This window comes from Vipera berus (genome assembly GCF_964194415.1).
Source record: "Vipera berus genome assembly, chromosome: 1".
In the NCBI taxonomy this organism is placed as follows: Eukaryota; Metazoa; Chordata; class Lepidosauria; order Squamata; family Viperidae; genus Vipera; species Vipera berus.
Genome location: NC_138202.1, coordinates 92,811,087 through 92,830,616, shown reverse-complemented (window position 1 = coordinate 92,830,616; position 19,530 = coordinate 92,811,087). Strand labels below are relative to the sequence as shown.

General features: G+C 40.7%; 1 protein-coding gene across 1 annotated transcript in view; it reads left to right on the top strand.

Moving 5' to 3' along the window:
* Positions 1–19,530, top strand: part of KIF18A (kinesin family member 18A) — a gene marked incomplete at both ends in the record, with an annotated part of 53,584 nt that overhangs the window by 31,869 nt on the left and 2,185 nt on the right. The window contains 3 exons of the mRNA XM_081328707.1: positions 6,229–6,706; positions 7,954–8,058; positions 11,922–12,031. Of these exons, the coding sequence (XP_081184833.1) occupies positions 6,229–6,706; positions 7,954–8,058; positions 11,922–12,031 (693 nt within the window). The remainder of the gene's footprint in view (positions 1–6,228; positions 6,707–7,953; positions 8,059–11,921; positions 12,032–19,530) is intronic.

The window sequence follows — 19,530 nt, the reverse complement described above, 5'->3', positions numbered from 1 at the left end:
TTTGCACAGACTTATTAAGTATGAAATAGCACTTTCTGGCATTAAAAAAATAGTTTTCCCCTGTTCCTTTTAGGAAAGATGGCTATTAAATAACAAAATGAAAACTGCTCAATATTTTCTGATCAGGTGTATAGAAAGGATTTATTTCAGTCTGAAATTTTGTACCCAGCTGATAGAACACTCTGACATAAGTCTTTGATTACTTGGCTTCTGTTATTTTTCTGTTTGTTTCTAATCCCGCTGGGTTCGTCTAAATAAGAGACTACAAATACAACCTCATTTAACATGCTAAAGAGCCTAGTGGAATATACTTCTAGATAGCCACATCTAATATTCCACTGCTGATGTAGAACAGGTGTTCTTAAGGCATGTTTTCTTTTTGTTAATTCTATTCAATACACAAAGTCAATCCCACAAGGCTACTTAATGATGGGGAGAAGTTGCTCTATCGCCAATATTTTGACCAGATTTGATCGCAGGATAATTTAGGATACTCCATTTAGTGTATTTGCTGCGGATTTGATTTATATGACACCAAGTAGCCATTTTTAAAGTCCTAGGATTTTTTTTTCTTACTAGCTTCCATTTGTGCTACAGCAAACCCTTGCAATCTGTTTTTTATTAATGTATTTTAGTACTGTTTGAAATATGGCTCATTGCAATGAAGTTCAGCATATTGTTGGCAATATTTTCTGCTTATCTCCTTATCTGGTTTATAGTTTGAACACTTACATTTACTGTTAATTTTAAAATGGTTTCCGTACTTTGTGTTGGCAAAGCTTCTAAAACTTGGCACTCACCAAAATGTTTTTCTTTTTCACAGATTTCCTTCCCAGTTGCTCTTAGGGCATTTTGCAGAATGCCCATGCCTTACAGTAAACAAACTTATTTTTTTAATGAAAGTAGAGCCTTCATTGTTATAATCCATAAACACAGCCCATTGAGCTGCCAACCACCACTTCTTCCTGAAACACCCATTTATGACACACCATAAATTAATATTTTAAAATCTCTCAAATATTTAAAGTTAACTCTTTGACAGATTTAATTGGATTATATGGGCAAACATCTTCCTTGAAAAGCATCTATTCAAGACAGAGAGTGACTTTTCTAGGGGTTTTTTGATACAGATTTTAGGAAGTAAATAGAAGGCAGTTTTTGCTGATTAGTAGTGTAAAGCTGGGAAATAGTTCCACTGTTTCTGGTTATACATTAATCTGAATTATTAACTTGGGGTGAGGGATAGTGGTATCTCCAGTAAATTGAACTTTTTATAAACAGGGGAAGTAGCCAGAGTGCTGTTGCATAGTCACAATGACCATTTGGATTCATTCAAACTGCTCTATAGAACCCAGACATTCCCACTTTGCTGTAATGTAATAGTCTGCTTGTCAAAATTTAAGACATTGTTGCTTCTTGGCCTTATAACTAAGATCAAATATATTATCTTAATTACTAGAAAGGTTCTTGAATTTCCCTATAGCATTGACTTCTGCATATTCATTGTTTCTAGATCACGTTTAAAGTAAGAGTTGTTTGTCCTAGGGCTGGTTGCCACAATTTTATTCTTTTTTTTAAAAAAATCTATTCTGTCTCCTCTACAATTTGCTTAAGGGTCCTTGTTCTTTATGTTAAACTTGACATTTCAGGTATTGTACCTGTAATTCTATTCTGCCCATATATTTCAGTGGTTTATCTGGCTGTGCAAAGTGCATTTAAGCAGTATAATTTTCAAAACAATATTTTAAGAAGGCTATGCATTGCCTAGTAAAGAAGAAAAAAAACTGGCAGGTTGAGCATGCTGTGGATCCCATCAGCCAAGGAATGTCAACTAGCAGGGATTTGGAGACATGCCTTTCTGTTAAAGCTCAGGCTTTCTGGAGCATTCTCCCTTCAGAGATGAGCATGACCCCAACCCTGTTGGCCTTCAGTAAACCCTGAAGACTTAGCTTTCTACCTGAGCCTGGGAGCGTGTGAAGAGCCTAATTTCCTGCCTATATCAACATCTATAATGGCTTTTTTTTATTGGCTGCCATATATATTTAATTTTGTACTGTGTTGTATCTATTTTTGATTGTTTTATGATTGTTTGCTGCCCAGAGTCACTTGTTTGAGATGGATAGCTATAGAAATTGAATAAATAGATTAATTTTTTTAAAAAAAAAACACCAGGATGCAGTGTTTGTGGAGTCCTTGGTGTTGAGATGGTTCTTTGCGTGCAGATGTTTCATACCCAACTAAGTAAAATCATCAGTGCTAGTGAGTTGAGCTTATTACTGTTTATAAACGGTATCTTTCCCTGCCAGGGTAGATGAGGGTGTACTTTTTTTCCTTGGTAGACCCTTGATTAGGGTATTGCTTTCTCCTAATTGTTTGGGTTTAGCCTTTTTATCTAGCTGTTGCCTATTTGGAAAGGATGTGTTCTGATCTTTTTTGATTCATTCATAGTTTTTTGTTGTCTGAATGGCATGTAAATATAATTTATTTCTGTGTGTCCATTGATGACTGATTTATCCAAATGCCAAGCTCCCAGGAACTCCCTAGCATTTTTGGATTTGGATTGGTCTGGGATGCTTGCAGTTTCCCAATTGAAACTATAGGTGAATATGTCCATGTGTTGTGATATTAAGGAACTTCATTGTGTCTTCTGTCTACTAGACAGTGTTGATGAATATGTTCTGCTAGTTTTCTGCCTGTCTGTCCTACATAGTGGTTGTTATAGACTTTACACTGTATGTTGTAGATGATCTTTGTTTTTTCTTCTTGGGCTACAGCACGGGTCAGCAACCTGCGGCTCTGGAGCCGCATGTGGCACTTTCAGCCTTCTACTGTGGCTCCCAGTCCTCCTCCACCATTTGCAGAGACAGAGACAGAGAGAGGCACTTGTGCTTCCCTTCTCTCTCTCTCCGATCTTCTGCTCACCTGGCCAGCTGGCCTCAAGCTGTTCTCTGACAAGCTTATTGGGCGGGCTCCCTGCCCTTGCTGCGTCTCTGCAGGAAGCAAGAAGCAGCAGAAAGCAGCAACTCTCTCTCACACACATACACACACACACACACACACACACAGAGAGAGAGAGAGAGAGAGAGAGAGAGAGAGAGAGAGAGAGAGACATTATTTTACTTACTTAGTGGGGGAAGAGGAGTTGCAGACCAAGGGCAGGAGACAGCCAGCCTAATAAGAATGTGTGTCAGCTTGTTGGAGAACAGCGTGAGGCCAGCTGGCCAGATGAGCAGAAGATTGGAGAGAGGGAGAGAAAGAGGGACGGGAGAGAGGGAGAGGAAAGAAAGAGAGACAGAGGGAGAGAGAGAAAGAAAGAGGGAGAGGAAAGAGAGAATATGAATATATGTTGTCCTTACTGGACTTTTAGTAAAGAACGTTTAATGAAATATTTTGATTTTTTTTTAATTAAGAGATGAAGTATGGGGATAATTATGCTGTATTTAAAGATGGTAGATAAGCTATTAAAATTGTTTTTACCTGTTGGGATGAAGGAGAAAGGGTTTTTTCCCCTCTTTCTCCAGCATAAAAATTTGTTTTCTTTGTAGCAGTTCATTGATTTCATAAATGCAACACACTATAGTTTTTTTATACATAGCATAAAGGTAAAAAAAGGATATGTGCAGTGTTATCTTCATTTTAGATGTCAAAAGGGTTTTGTGACTCCCAATGTTTTCTGTGAGAAATGGGTCCAAGTGGCTCTTTGAGTGTTTAAGGTTGCCGACCCCTGGGCTACAGGGTCTTTTTACTTAATATGTTTTGGAGAGCATTAGTTGGTTTGTTTACCACCATGGTGCTGTATGGTTGTAATAATATATTGGTTTTTATGTATGGTAATGTTACCTTTTTCATAGCTTGTGTTGGTTGTGCTTATTTAAATAAGCAAATATACTTGGCCACTTTATCTCAGTTACAGATATAAATCCCTTCTAAAATAGGCCTATTTTTTCCCCCTGCTGAAAGTATGAAAGAAGCCTTGAAAGTGGCCTCTTTACAGCAAGGAAGCCATGAGTGAATTGAAATTTGATTAAAGAACTAAGAATGTGCAAATCAGTTTAAAGCTCATCTTTGTCATTTGTTTTGTATATTTGTTAAGGGAAAAATACAACTTTCCCCAACACAGCTATTTTTATATATGCCTTCTATGCAGCATGTTCTATCTAGCGCACACATTTGCTGAGCCAAATATAACAGTTCTAGCACTCAATGTGTAATCCTCAATGGAATTATATCTACATGGAGGAAAGCATGCTGTAGGGCACCCCAAGGTGGTATCTTAAGCCCAGGAATCTTCAACACATTCATAAATGATTTAGATGAGGGGATAAAAGAGGAATGCATCAAATTCGCAAATGACACCCTATGCCCTCTCTATTTTAGTAAAAGAATTGATTGACTGAAGTCATGATAGATGGCAGAGATCAATATTTTGGTCTTATTTAGTAACCACCATGCTATATGGAAGATTATAACTAGTACTGTAGAAAAAAGAAGATGCATAGATGGACCAACCAAAACAAGAAATACTTTGTGTCTGTTAAGTAATAGGAGAAAGATCTGGATGACAATGACAATATGATTGTATACAGTTAAGGAATATACATGCAGAATTAATTATGAATGAAACAGCTAAAATATATCCAAATGGGGGGGGGAATCTGTTGTTACCTAGATTATCTGTGTTGTTGTTGGCAGATATTAAAGTGAGGAATACGTGATAGTTCCATGTTAAATTCAAGGGAATATTGATAACAGCCAGAAATTTGTTTTAAGAAATGAATGAATGTTTAATCTGGGGGAAAAATAATTCTGCTAGGTGAGATGAATAGATAGGTGATAATGAGACAACAGTGCAGAAAAAATGGCTGGGCCATTCAGAGACTTAAACACAAATCACAACAGTGAATGGTGAGTTTTGAAAAATATTTGTTTAGAAATATGTGGTTTAAACATTAAAAATAGTTTTAACAGTGCTTGTTTTGATTGCTTATGTTGCAAGAATGAGAGAATTAGAATACAATGAGAATTTCTGAACACAGAAGAGATCAAAAGCATGTCTTAGACAAAAATTAGATATGGATAAAGAGTAAAGTAAAAGAAATGAGAGAAAGTGAAATGACTGCAGAAAGAGAATGTGCAGGTTGTGCACGAACAAGTATTAGAATATATAGGACTCTCCCAAGAGAATTAATAGAAAGTCAGCTTTGAAAATATTGTGGACATAAACACCTTGCCTCTCAAATAAATCCTATAGTAACTGGAGAATTATCATTGTGAGATATGGTCTAGCTAATTTAAAATAACATTTAAACTGTTATGTATTTTAATAATAACAATTCTAGTATTTACTCGGATTCTAAACTTCACTTAGTTATGTGAATAATTTTAACTTGTTGCGATCCTTATAAAATATTGGTGAAGAATGTTAAGCAATTATCCAAGTCCTAAATGAGATAATTATACCCAAGGCCGGTTCTATTATTCCGCTTTTTTATTATAATGGCAAGGATATTTTGAGAAAATATTGAAGTATGGGGAAAAAGAGGATAAGTTTCTTAAATCTGCATTGATTCCTCTCAAAATTAGGCAAATTCTTTTTCAGACTCAAATTCCAGATAAAGAAAGATACAGTATAACAGAGATAGAAGGGGCCTTGAAGGTGTTGTAGTCCAACTCTCTGCTCAAGTAGGATATCTTATACCAAGTGTAGGTAACCTCAGCTCTTTTATGACTCATGGACTTCAACTCCCAGAATTCCTGAGTCAGCTATGCTGACTGAGGAGATCTGGGAGTTGAAGTCCATGAGTCATAAAAGAGCTGAGGTTGCCTACCCCTCTCCTACACCCTTCCTACACAAATGGCTGTCCATTCTTTTTAAAAACCTCCAGTGATGGAGCACCCACCTCTTCTAGAGGCAAACCATTCCACTGATTAATTGTTCTCTCTATCAGGAGATTTCTCCTTAGTTCTAGGTTGTTTCTCTCTGAAAAATTTCCATCTGCTACTTCTTGTCTGCCCTCAGCACCATCATGACTTTAAATGCTCACTAAACGAATGTAAGTTGAGGATTGTGTGTATTTACTAAACAATTCTTAGTGCATGTATCTTATAGGTTCAAACAAGAGGGAGGGTTGTTCTATCACATCTGCTTTTACTGTTTAGCAGCTATTTAAGATTTAACTGGGAATATCTAGGGAAATATTTCAGGGATTTTGCTTGTCTTGAACTTAGATACGCCTCGTAATCTTACGGTGGAGAAAGTCAAGACATCTGTTCAACGTGAGGCAGAGTATGGAATGCCACTGCACAAAAGAGCAAGGCGAAAATTGATGGCGTCTCCTCTGACAACCCAAAGTCTTCAAGATTACAGCCAGACATGTCCTAACCCTGTGGTGGATTCTCTCAGCAAAGCCTTCTGCCCCATTACATATACACCCGAGGTCTGCAAGAAGCCAGGGGAGACTCTCTGTACAGGAATTATGATTAAAAAAGTACTGCATACGGCAACCCTTGAAGAAATGAGCCACATGGCACATATTCAGGAACCATTAAAGCAGAGTAGCACCAAAGATGCTACATATAATGTCACCCCAGAGTGCCACATGAACTCAACTATTCTTTGTAAAAATAACACAGACAGTATAGACTCTCCTTCAGATGCAGCCAGAAGCAAGTCAGAAGCAGCCAACAGCAGAAGTGTTTTACAAAGGTATTTTATGTAGAAGATGAAATATAAAATGTCTTTACTTTTTTCATCTCCATCCCTTTTTCTTTTTTAACATGCGACTATAAATCCCTGCCTTTAGTTTTACACTTATTTGCCTCCATTAGAATTCTGAGGTGTGAATAATACATTCAGGCAAGAGAGCTAAAATATCTGAAACCTCTATTTTATTAAAAGGCCAAATTACAAAATTTATAGCGCTGCAGGTCCTACTTTACTGGTTTTAGTAGAGTCCTTTTATGCTTGTATTTCCTTTTGGCATAGCCTACACTGCTAGCTTGAGTGGGCAAAGTGAATGAAAGAGGCTGCTCTCTCCTTGTTCCTTTCACTGAGCATGCAACCAGCAATAGCACATAGACTTAAATACCACTTCAATATGCTTACAGAGTCAGCATATTGCCCCCAACAATCTGGGTCCTCATTTTATCAACCTTGGAAGTATGAAAGGCTGAGTCACCCTTGAGCTGGTGAGGATCAAACTGCTAGCAGTTGGCAGCGTTAGCCTGCAATACTGCATTCTAACCATTGTGCCACTATGGCTCTTTCCTCTAAGTATGGGAAAGATGAAGAGTAGCAGCAAAACCAGAAGATTTCAAATTGGTAATGACTGGACTTTTGTCAGTTGTTCAACAATACCAGATTCTAACATGAACCACGTGCACATTTATACCCTGATTGTGTAAAAGTTTTTCAGTGCTGATGGTTTTTGTTGCTGTTGTTTGTTTGTAGGTTTGTTTGGGTTTTTTTTACATTTCTGTTGTTGTCTTAATGTTAAAGTGGCAATTTCCAAGGCAGAACTAAATAGGCCAACCCCTAATGGAAGCATCCAGATAAACAAAACTTGATTGAGTAAATTTTATTTCTGTCCCTGAATTTAGCAAATGTATGGAAAAAAACATCCGTCCTCCCACCTCCCATTGATTCAAAGACATTTGTACTCTTATTTATGGCCTTTACAAGACATATTTACAATATTATCTGAGAAATTTTTGGCCCATGTTTGAAAAAGTCTATTCCTTGCATCTCTAGTTTAAGTTAAGGCTTACGCAGAAAACATGGTGAAATCCTCTGATAAAAATGATTATCGGAGGTAGCACTTAACAAAATTTTGAAATTTAAAGCCAATACTGTATATTTCATTTAGTTTGGAAAACTAAATAATATCTTAGAAGGTAGGTTTTTTTAAAAAAAATAAGATTTTGGGTGATGACTATTATTGTTCTTAATTTCAGACTTGGCCTTCCTTCGTTGTTAAACAGACAACCAGATCCCATGTGTGCAAAGCCTTCTTATATGGCAATGACATCTGCTGCTACAAGAAAAAGGGCGTTATTAAGGTATATAATGCTTCAAGTCAATTTGCTAAATTAGTACTGAAATTGGTATTTATTGTGTCCAATATCTTCCATTGGATCACAAATTAGGATTAACTGGAAAGATTATTTCTGTTCCAATGGAAGAAGATTTCCACTGACACAGTTTTGGTCATTCAGTGACTAGTCTTTTTTTTTTATTTAAAAAGTTTTACAGTACATTTTAACTTTATCAATCCCCCCTCCCCCACCCCTATCTAACCCTCCCTATCCCTCTCCCCCATTCCCCCCTCCCCCCCCCGACTTCCCAGAGCTAAATACAGGGTATAGAAGCGAAAAACAAACATAAGCATCCATATGCTATCTACAATAAACTATTAATTCTATCACCCTCTAGCTCATGTAAAATGATTACAAACAATATTAATATTACAGATAAAAAAAAGAAGAAAACAGAAAAGGAGCTTTACTCAAATGCTAAATGAAATTTCTTAGTCCCAATCCTTATTCATATTAATTTAGTATTTACCTCTAATTTCTAAACAAATTCTGTTACGCGCCAAGAGCGCCTATCTCTATTAACCTTATTAATCTCCAGCCAAACTGAACTATGATCAAAAATAGTTCTTACATATATCACACCAAATGTCTCACAATTCCAGATCATCCTTGAGTTCAAATAAAAAAGAAATTTAGGCAATCTAGCATGACTCATGACACGCTTAAAAAAAAAGAAAAAACCCCGCTTTTTCCATCTATACGTCTAAAACACCATTCCAATCTCCAATGAAAAAAAAAATAAAAAATTTAAAAAATTTTATAATCCAATTAAGTACCCTTTATGTGTAGTAAGTTAAGAAAAATCAACTTGTTGTTAATTAGGAGCTTGCGTACCCAATCTTAAATTCAATAAATACTTTTGATCCATAACCCTAATATACATTTCTTGCAACCAAATAACATCAGTCTTAAATTGTTTTGAGTATTGAAAAACTTTCTTTCTCCTCTATGATGAATTTAATCCACTGACATTCTAAATTAGAAATTTAGTCACCAATCTTGACGCCCCAAAGCTTTTGGAGCACATCTGACATGGCCCCTATAACTTCTTTGGACCGCGCCCCTCCCACAGCTTCACTGTAAGTACACTTTGGAGGTTCCATGACTTTCTGCTGGTCTTGCTCTCGCTCTCGTCTCGCTCGTCTTAGGGCGGCGCGCAACATCCTCTGCTCTCCAGCAACAGCCGATGAAACTGTAACTTGATCCCCTCCAACACCATTCTCCTCTGTCTGTCTATCTGCAACATCTTGAGGCTTTCCCTCGCCAAATCCCTTTGCAGCTTCCAGAAGTGATAGGGGGGTTGCTTTTAACACGTTGCTGTAAAAATCACGTGCCTGGGCCACAGTAACCAGACGATGTCTTTTACCTTCGTGCATCACCACCAGTCCGACTGGAATCTCCCATCTATACTTGATATCACATTTCTTAAGTTCCTGTGTAAGAAATGCAAAATCTTTCTTTCTCCTTAAAATATTTGGAGGAATCTCTTTTAAAACCAGGACTTCTTGCTCAGCAACTACCAATTTAGTATCATAAGCAGCTTGAATGACTTCATCTCTAATTACTCTCTTTGTAAAATAGACCACCACATCTCTGGGTAACTTCCTCTGTCTTGCAATCCATGAATTTACACGAAAAATTTTATCCATGCTTCCCTCAATTTCAGATGCTGGCTGGCCCAATACCACTTCCAAAGCCTCAGAGACTAGTCTTAATTTCCAGAATGACCAGAATTGTGCCAGAGAATGAACTTTCACTAAATAACTTTGGATCAGTCATTGTTTCTTGGCCCATCCTATGACATACATGCTGATGTGGGAAAAATAAGATGAAGTACAATATATACTGTCTTAGTATGTTTTTACAGGGACGCGGTGGCTCAGTGGGTTAGGACGCTGAGCTTGTTGATCAGAAGGTCGGCAGTTTGGCGGGTCGAATCCCGAGTGCCGTGTACTCATCCCAGCTTCTGCCAACCTAGCAGTTCGAAAACACATAAAAATGCGAGTAGAAAAATAGGGACCACTCTGGTGGGAAGGTAACAGTGTTCCGTGCGCCTTTGGCGTCTAGTCATGCCGGCCACATGACCTCGGACAAGCACTGGCTCTTCGGCTTTGAAACGGAGATGAGCACCGGCCCCTAGAGTCGTAAACGACTAGCACGCATGTGCGGGGGAACCTTTACCTTACTAGTATGTTTTTAGTTTCTATTGTTTACCATCAAAAAACCTGCCTTTTTCTAAGTCTTCAGGGTTCTAGATGTGGTATATACAACAAGCTTTATATGGTTAATATTGAGTTAGTAATTGTATTGAACTCTTCTGTATGGGTTCCAAGACACTTGTCTTTTGTTAGAAATGCCATCCCACCTTTACCTGAACCCATTGCTAGTGTTTTGCAGCATTTTTTGAATACGTCCAATAAATTGGTGCTGTCTAAAACAACTTTGACAGGTTAATTAGTATTGATTTGGCTGGCATGTAGAATAAAATTTAATGCAACTAAGTCCATGTTCCTGTGCACACTTATTTTGGAGCAAATGATATGGAAATGGGTGATAATTATTCCTTGGCAAACCTATGTAGCAAAGGGATGCAATTAACATTTTCTAAAGTGTTCGTATGCATGCTTTGTTTTTTCCATAACTTATTATTTGTAAAAATTTTGCGGTGACACAGTTTTTTGTTGTTATTAATACTTTACCACATTGGCCACAGTTCTTTCTGTGCCTTCTAGAATGAATGTTTAGAAAAGGAAAATAAACTCTGCCAATGTAACTTATACCTGCCAACTTATACTTATTTTGCTGTTCCTAAGAGAGGGCAACAAAATAAGCATAGTCTGCAACTGTCTTTTGCAGTAAATGCAACAGTATTTGGCTGCCTGTTTTCAGGAATTCAGAACAGTTTCCTGCAGCCTATATTGTCTGTGTTTCCAATTCCGTCACTAAGAGACCTGGTTCTTAAGCAGGAGATCATGTGATCACAATGACCTTATGGTCTCACTACCACCACAGTCATTAAGCACGTCACCCACTGTTGTTTTGAGCCATCATGTATCCATAACTTGCGAGTTTACAGCTAACTCCTTCACTGACTGCTTGTTTGAAGCTGGCTATGGGGTGCGCAGATGGCAATCGCAGGACCGTGAGATGTTGCAATGGCCATAAATCCCTTTAATTGTGAAACACCCAACCTCAATCACAGGGACATTGCAATATTAGTAAGTGTGTGAGGACCAGTCGTGTAGTTACTTTTTCAGCACTGTCATCATTTCAGATGGTTGCTAAACAGGCCATTTGTTAAACACAGGTTACTTGTTGGCTTTTAGATGAAGACACAAATAAACACTTATAATGGGTTTGGCATGCTTAGAAAAAAATTAAAATCTTCTCTCAACTTTCCCCCAAATAGAGAGAAATATGTGTTTGTTTATCTGAAAGGAAGACAACCCTGAATTTAAGATATTCCCTCCCTCTCCCAGGAATAGTAGATAAGTAGGTGGATGGATACATGGACACTGTAGATAAATAATCCTGTGCAATATCCAGTTTCCCCAATCTAAAGTTGCCAATACTAGCTTAGCCAATCCTGCATGCAATCTTCCCCATGTGCTCAGTGAATGTGTGCATATGATCCATTTGAATATATTAATAGCGCTGTATTGCAGTGCTATGATAATCTAGAGTACTTTCACATACCCATAGCTTTCATCAGGATTTGTTGAATGTTCCAGCAACTATATGAACTCTAAAGAACCAACACAGAATTCTGGCTCAACAATATTGTGCTTAAAAACAAGCTTTTTTTAAAAAAAAATGTTTTTCCTCAGTTCTGCATCCAGCAATGGATTAACAAACCAGCACGATCAGGTGACTGCCAAACGCCTAAGACGAGATGTTGCATCAAATAATAAAGCACTGAGAGTACCTGTAACCTCTGGTAAGTGTAAAATTTATAATTTGCAATAATTATGTCAAAATATAAGCAACATACAGCTACATAGAAAGCCCAAAATTATAGATTGACATACTCAGTTAGTCATTTCTACAATCCTTTGCTATGATAATGTAGTTACACATTTTTTGATAGTTTAGCCTCTTTTAAAAAAAAAGACAAAAACCTATAGGTTATTTACTGAAAGCCCCTCAGTAAGGAGACAGGTATTAAAGCAAGCAGAAGTGTATGTTGATCTGCCCTCTCTGGACTTGCTCGGACTATATGCACCGATATTCTGATACGGACTTGCTCGCCCTCAGGGGTGCCCCCCTCTCCTGGGTGCGTCCCGCCTTCTTTTCTATCCCCAGTCTCGATGAAGGGCCCAATTATTGGGACCCTGAGAGATGGCCGGGTAAGACCAGGGGCTCTCGATATAAATTTAATAAGAGGCCCCTGGTTAATTTTTAGTCAATTTTTTTAGGGGGTTGGAGAGGGGGGTGGGGGGTAGTGGTTGTCTGGCTGTGGGGGGTGGCCATACAACCGTGCTGCAGGCCAGGCCTGGGTCTGACGGCGTTCGGGGGGAGCGGGTTGTGGTTACATCTGGGGCTCGGGAGCGGGTCGTGGGATTACCGATTCCCACGACACTGGGGTATGGCAGCAGGCGTATGGACAGAGGGCCGTATCGTTACCGGGAGGGCCGTCTCCGCTGTTTGCAAGCGGTGAGGCGCTCCGACCCTCTGGTTCTTCCCCGAGGTGCCGGGAGCGAGGATGTGCAGCCTCCTGAGCTCCGGCTGGTGTACCTGAATGCCAGGTCCGTGGTTAATAAGGCTCCCCTTGTGCGGGATCTGGTGGAGGGTGAGCATGCGGACCTGGCTTGTATCACCGAGACCTGGTTGGGTCCAGAGGGTGGGGTCCCTTTGGTTGACCTTTGCCCACCAGGTTTCCGAGCGTTACACCGGCCTCGGGCTCAAGGTAGGGGCGGGGGAGTGGCGGCTGTTATTAGGGAGACCTTATGTCCGCGGGAGACCTCCGTTCCTCAGATAGTCGGGTGTGAGTCTCTCTTTTTGAGGTTTGGTTCGGGGGCGCAGTTGGGCTTGCTGCTGGTGTACGTTTCGCCTAGTCACACAGCGGCAGCCCTGCCCGTGCTACTCGATGTCCTCTCCGGTTTGGTGATTGAGTTCCCCAAACTTCTAGTTTTGGGTGACTTCAATCTGCCATCCCTGGGAGGGTCATCTGAGTTAGCCCGGGAGTTCATGGCTTCCATGACGGCCATGGACCTGACGCAGGTAATTTCTGAACCAACTCATGAGGGAGGCCACACCCTTGACTTGGTTTTTTTATCTGGACGGTGGTTGGATGATCTTGGTGGGGGCTCTCCATTTATTATGCCCCTGTCATGGACCGATCATCACCTCCTGCGGCTGGTCTTCCGTTTTGCCACCCCCCCACCGTGGGGATGCGGAACCAACTAGATGGTACCGCCCCAGATGCTTAATGGACCCTCTCGGGTTCCAGGCAGCGCTGGGATCCCCACCTGCCTCCGTCGCTCACAGCTCGGCGGATGCCTTAGTGGAAGCCTGGGAAAGGGCAGCCACTGAGGCACTGGACCGAGTTGTACCCCTGCGGCCCCTGACCCGGTGCAGATCCCATCGAGCTCCATGGTTCTCCGCGGAGCTCCGGGAGATGAAGCGTCGGAAACGGGGCCTAGAGAGCTGCTGGAGATCCAGCCGATCCGAATCCGACCGGTTGCGGTTAAGAACCTATGTTAGGTCTTATCTCGCAGCGATGAGGGCAGCGAGGTGCAATTACTTCTCTGCCCTCATCGCGTCCGCAGATAATCGCCCGGCCGCCCTGTTTAGGGTGACTCGCTCCCTCCTTAATCAGGAGGTGAGGGAGGATCCCTTGCAGGGTCGTGCCGAGGAGTTTGGTCAACATCTGTCGGATAAAATCGCTCGGATTCGGACCGGTTTGGACTCCAGCTGGGCAGAGTCTGACGATCAGGACACGGGCGGTCTTGTCAATGTTATCTGGGAGGAGTTTGATTCTGTGACCCCTGATGAAGTGGACAGGATTATGGGGAGGTTGAGCTCCACCACATGTTTATTGGATCCGTGCCCTTCCTGGCTGGTTTATGCAGCCAGGGAGAGGACACGAGGCTGGTTCCAGGCGGTGATATCTGCTTCTTTGAGTGAGGGTAATTTCCCCACCGTCTTGAAGAAGGCGGTGGTGAGACCTCTCCTCAAGAAGCCTGCCTTGGACCCAGCTGTCTTGAACAACTTTCGTCCAGTCTCCAACCTTCGCTTTCTTGTGAAGGTTGTTGAGAGTGTGGTGGCGCATCAGCTCCCTCTGGCCCTGGATGAAGCGGATTATCTGGACCCGTACCAATCGGGTTTCAGGCCCGGGTACAGCACGGAGACGGCATTGGTCGCTCTGGTGAATGATCTCTGGAGGGCCCGGGATAGGGGATATTCCTCTGTCCTGGTCCTATTAGACCTCTCGGCGGCTTTCGATACCATCGACCATGGTATCCTGCTGCGGCGTCTCAGGGGATTGGGAGTGGGAGGCACGGTTTTGCAGTGGTTCTCCTCCTATCTCCTGGGACGTTCGCAGTCGGTGTTGGCAGGGGGGCAGAGATCGGCCCCTAGGTCTCTCGTTTGTGGAGTTCCTCAGGGTTCGGTTCTCTCGCCTCTCCTGTTCAACATCTACATGAAACCGCTGGGTGAGATCATTCGTGGTTTTGGAGTTGGGTATCATCAATATGCTGATGATACCCAACTTTTCATTTCGACCCCAAACCACCCCAGTGATGCCCTCGCTGTGATGTCCCGTTGCCTGGAGGCAGTTCGGGTCTGGATGGGGAGGAACAGACTTCAACTCAACCCTGACAAGACTGAGTGGCTGTACATTCCGGCATCCCGGGACATTCAAAACGTTCCATCACTTTCTATGGGGGGTGAGTCTTTACCCCCCGTAGATAGGGCTCGCAACTTGGGAGTCCTCCTGGATGCACGGCTTACCTTAGAAGATCATGTAGTAGCCGTGACCAGGGGGGCTTTCGCACAGGTTCGCCTGGTGCGGCAGTTGCAGCCCTATCTAGACCGGGATGCCCTGTGTACGCTCGTGACCTCGTGCGCTCGTGACCTCTCGTCTTGACTATTGCAATGCTCTCTACATGGGGCTTCCCTTGAAGACCACTCGGAGGCTCCAACTGGTACAGAATGCGGCCGCGAGAGTTGTCTTGGGAGTTTCCCGGTACTCCCATGTTACACCTTTGCTCCGCGAGCTGCATTGGTTACCAGTTGTCTTCCGGGTGAGGTTCAAGGTCTTAGTGATGGTTTTTAAGTCCTTACATGGCATGGGTCCGGAATACCTCGGGGACCACCTGCTGCTGGCGTCGACTCCCCTCCGCCCCGTGCGTTTCCACAGAGAGGGCCTCCTCAGGGTGCCTCCAGTCAGAGAATGTCGGCTGGTGGCCCCCAGGGGGAGGGCCTTCTCTGTGGGCGCTCCGGCTTTGTGGAACCAGCTGCCGGTTGAGCTCCGGATGGCACCGGATCTTCGCTCCTTCCGGCGCGGGTTAAAGACCCATTTATTTGAACAAGCTGGCCTGGCCTGATGGGGAATCATTTAGGGTTTTAATATTTATATATATATTTTATTGTTTTTATTGTGGGCAATAATTTAATTCTTTTTTAACTTTTGTATTTTTGTAGTTTTAAGATATGCCCTGTTCACCGCCCTGAGTCCTTCGGGAGAAGGGCGGTATAAAAATGTAATAAATAATAATAATAATAATAATAATAATAATAATAATAATAATAATAATAATAATAATAATAATCATCTAGTTGTAGATATATCATTTGTTTGTTTGTTTGATTGATTGATATAAATCATATCTCAATGTGACTTTGGGTGGCAAACAATACCAAAAAAATTCAAAAATATGACTACAAAAATTAAAACATAGCAGCCAAGAAAAAAAAATATATCAATTATTAGCGCAACGAGGAGGCAGGAGCCTTCACACACTCAGCCTGAGGATTGACAAAGAACAAGGTCTTTAGGTCAACATGGTCAAAATCAACCCAATCTCTGGAGGGAGAATATTCCAGAGGACAGCGACTATGTTAGAAAAGGCTTACCTTTGGGAATCTGCCAGTTATTATTCCTTAGCTTATGGAACCTGAAGCATGCTCATCCTACCAGACCATATTGGATGGGTACAAACATGTGGAGAGAGATAGTCTCTTAGTTAATCCCTTAAAACAGTGATTCTCAAACTGTAGTCCACAGACCCCTGGAGGACCATGATATCATCACAGAGGGTCTGCAAAGGCTTGAAAAAAATGTTATGATTTAAATCTTGAGTAAAGTCTTGGTGATCCGTAGCCACAAAAGGTATTTAAAGGGGTGGGGGGGGTCAGTTGTGGAGAAAAGGTTGAGAAACATTGCCTTAAGAAATCCCAATAAAAGCATCAACTGGATACATAGTTGAAACCCATATTAAGAAAGAGGTTGAAATAAAATTGTAGCTTTCTTGAAATTTGCCCAAATATATACAGGTAATCTTGCATATGAACATACGACAGTTCATTTAGTGACCATTCAAAGTTACAACGGCACTGAAAAAAGTGACATATGATCATTTTTCACATTACAACCTTTGTAGCATCCCCATCATCATACGTGTGGCCATTGCTATGTCCTGGGGTCGTGTGATCACCTTTTGCAAACTTGGGACAAGCAAAATGAATGGGGAAGCCAGATGTTCCTAACTTATCCCCTGCAGTGAATCAGTCAACAACAGAACTTTTGGGCTCAGTTGTGATCATACGTCGAGGACTACCTATATTGAAAACAGTTGCAACATCATTATTTGTTCACTTTATATAAGGGGAAATTAAAGGCATATATGAAGAATTACATATGGAGTTACTTTTTCATATTACGTATAATTTAGGCGTGGAATTTACTTTCAAAAGAAGGTAGTGTCAGCCCTCATATTCACATAGAAATGGCATTTCACAGTCCCTAGGAATTAGCATTTGCTAAGAAACAACAGGAACATCTGGAGTGCTTGTGGAATTTCAAGGTGCATCTGGTTGGCCACTATGTGAAGAAAAATGAAGTCCTTCCTTTCCTAGTTTTCTTCTTTGACTTTAGTATCCTTGCACCTCTAAAAATATTAATCACATTTGGGGGTGGCAGAGTACTGCAGGCTACTTGTGCTGACTGCCAGCTACCAGCAGTTCGGCAGTTCGATCCTTTTTTACAGTTTTTATTAATTTATAATGTAAAACACAAAAATGCAAAAGCAAATAGTAAGAAAAATAAGGGAGGGAAAGAGGAAAGGAGAAGTGTAGAAAAGACGGGGGGGGGGGGAAGGTGTTGACCTCTGGTGCAGTAGAATAAAACAGTGATATCAAACCTCAACTTTTTACTTTAATATAATGGTATAAACTAGCCATTTCTATAACAACAAATCTATCTAATCAGTAAAATTCAAAATCAAAATTTCATTTTTTTTCCACCTCAAGCACAAAGTCCAGAAGTGGTTTCCAAGTAGAAACAAAGTGTTTTGGGGTTTTTTTGTTGTTTTTTTTTAATCAAAGTAGTAAGTTTAGCCATCTCACTAACTCCATCAACTTTTGCAGCCATTAGTCCATTGTGGGGATCGAAATGTCCTTCCATTTTTGTGCATAAAGTAGTCTTGCTGCTGTCAACATATATAACATCAAAGTTCCAAATTTTTCCCCCCAAGTCTTTTTCCATTAAACCCAAATGAAAAGTTTCTGGTTTTATCTTTATGTCCACTTTAAGAATTTTCTGTTTTAGAGTATGGATCTTACTCAATATTTCTTTTCTTTAACAAATGTCCACCATAAATGATAAAAGGTCTCTTCTTTACATTTACATTCCCAACATTCATTTGAAATACTTTTATACATTCTGGATAACTAGTCCGGTGTTAAATACCAGCGATACATCATCTTGTAAAAAAATTCTTTTAAATTGTAATTTAATGTGAATTTTAAACCTTTCATTCACATATTCTCCCATTGTTCAAGCATAACATAATCAGGACATGCCATTCTGACTCTAGCTCTTCCTTAGATTTGAGGGTAGGCTCACTACAATTAAAATATATTATTTTACCATAAGTCCACCAGTCCAGCTTCACCACCACTTTTCTAAAAATGGCTTCCTGGGAGGATGCCCAAAGAGGCATTTTTGTAGAAAACCTTACTTTATCTTTATTCCAAACTCTCAGAATGGCAGGTCTAACAAAATGGTTGTTGAAATCAACTTTTAGTTTAACTTGGCAGTTTGATCCATCCTTCCAAGATCAATAAAATGAGAAACCCAGATTGTTGGGTAAAATATGCTGACTCTGTAAACTGCTTAGAGAGAGCTGTAAAGCACTGTGAAGCGGTATATAAGTCGTAAGTGCTATTGCTACATGTAAATAAAAGCAGTGGAGTTAACTGCCATTCTTCCAGGCAGAATTACTGCTTTCCCTGTGGACTTTGTTTGATAAAGTGTTGCATATAGTCTTTCCCATGCTCAAAGAAGCTTAATACAGTGTTATCAGAGCCCCACACAATGCTATCTTCAAGTGGTTAATTATTTCTACTAAATATTAGATAACAAAGGACACCAGCAGCGGTTCCTGTGATTGTATTTTTCAAGAGTCATGCAAGTGAATGATCAATGTAGAAGTTGCAGCACACCAGACATGCTTTGAATTGTAAGAAGCGTCAATATTTTTGGATGTGTATTTGTGCCGCTCCTCTGTAAGAGGCGGTAATGGTGTACCATAGGAAATAGTCCTTGAAGGTCTGCCCTCCTGCACAAGCTGCTATTGTAATTTTGTTATTTTGTATCATTTATATTCAGCACACTTGCCATTCCTTTCAGCAAAATATTTCATTTGCATTCCCCCCGTGTAAAAGGATAAGTGCAGAAAAAGGAAGCCATCAAAAATAAGAAATCCATTTTTGGAATATACCATGAGCAGAGTATAATATTAATGAAACTTTATGGCACAGGCTATTTTTGAGCCTTACCCAGAGACATTTGGCATGCTCAGTCGTCAAAATGTTTTAATCCAAAATCTGAACCATTTTTGTTTTGCCTTATTCCATCTTTCTTTAGTTTTATTATTATGCAACTCTACCGATACATGAATCAATTGATTCAACTGCAAACAGTTTTAAAAAGCTCTCACTGATGATGAACTCTCATCTAAATGGTGAGATTCCTAATTATAAAGTAAAATTTTGAAATATGATAAAAGTAGCATAAAAGATGTAAAAGATTGCCGGCGGGTAACACCCAGGGGGAGGGCCTTCTCTGTGGGTGCGCCTGCCCTCTGGAACCAGCTGCCCATGGAGCTCAGGACTGCCCCTGACCTGCGTTCATTCCACCGGGACCTGAAGACTTGGCTCTTTGAGCTCTCCGGCCCAGGCTGAGAATTTCTAACGGGTTTTTATTTTCAGGGA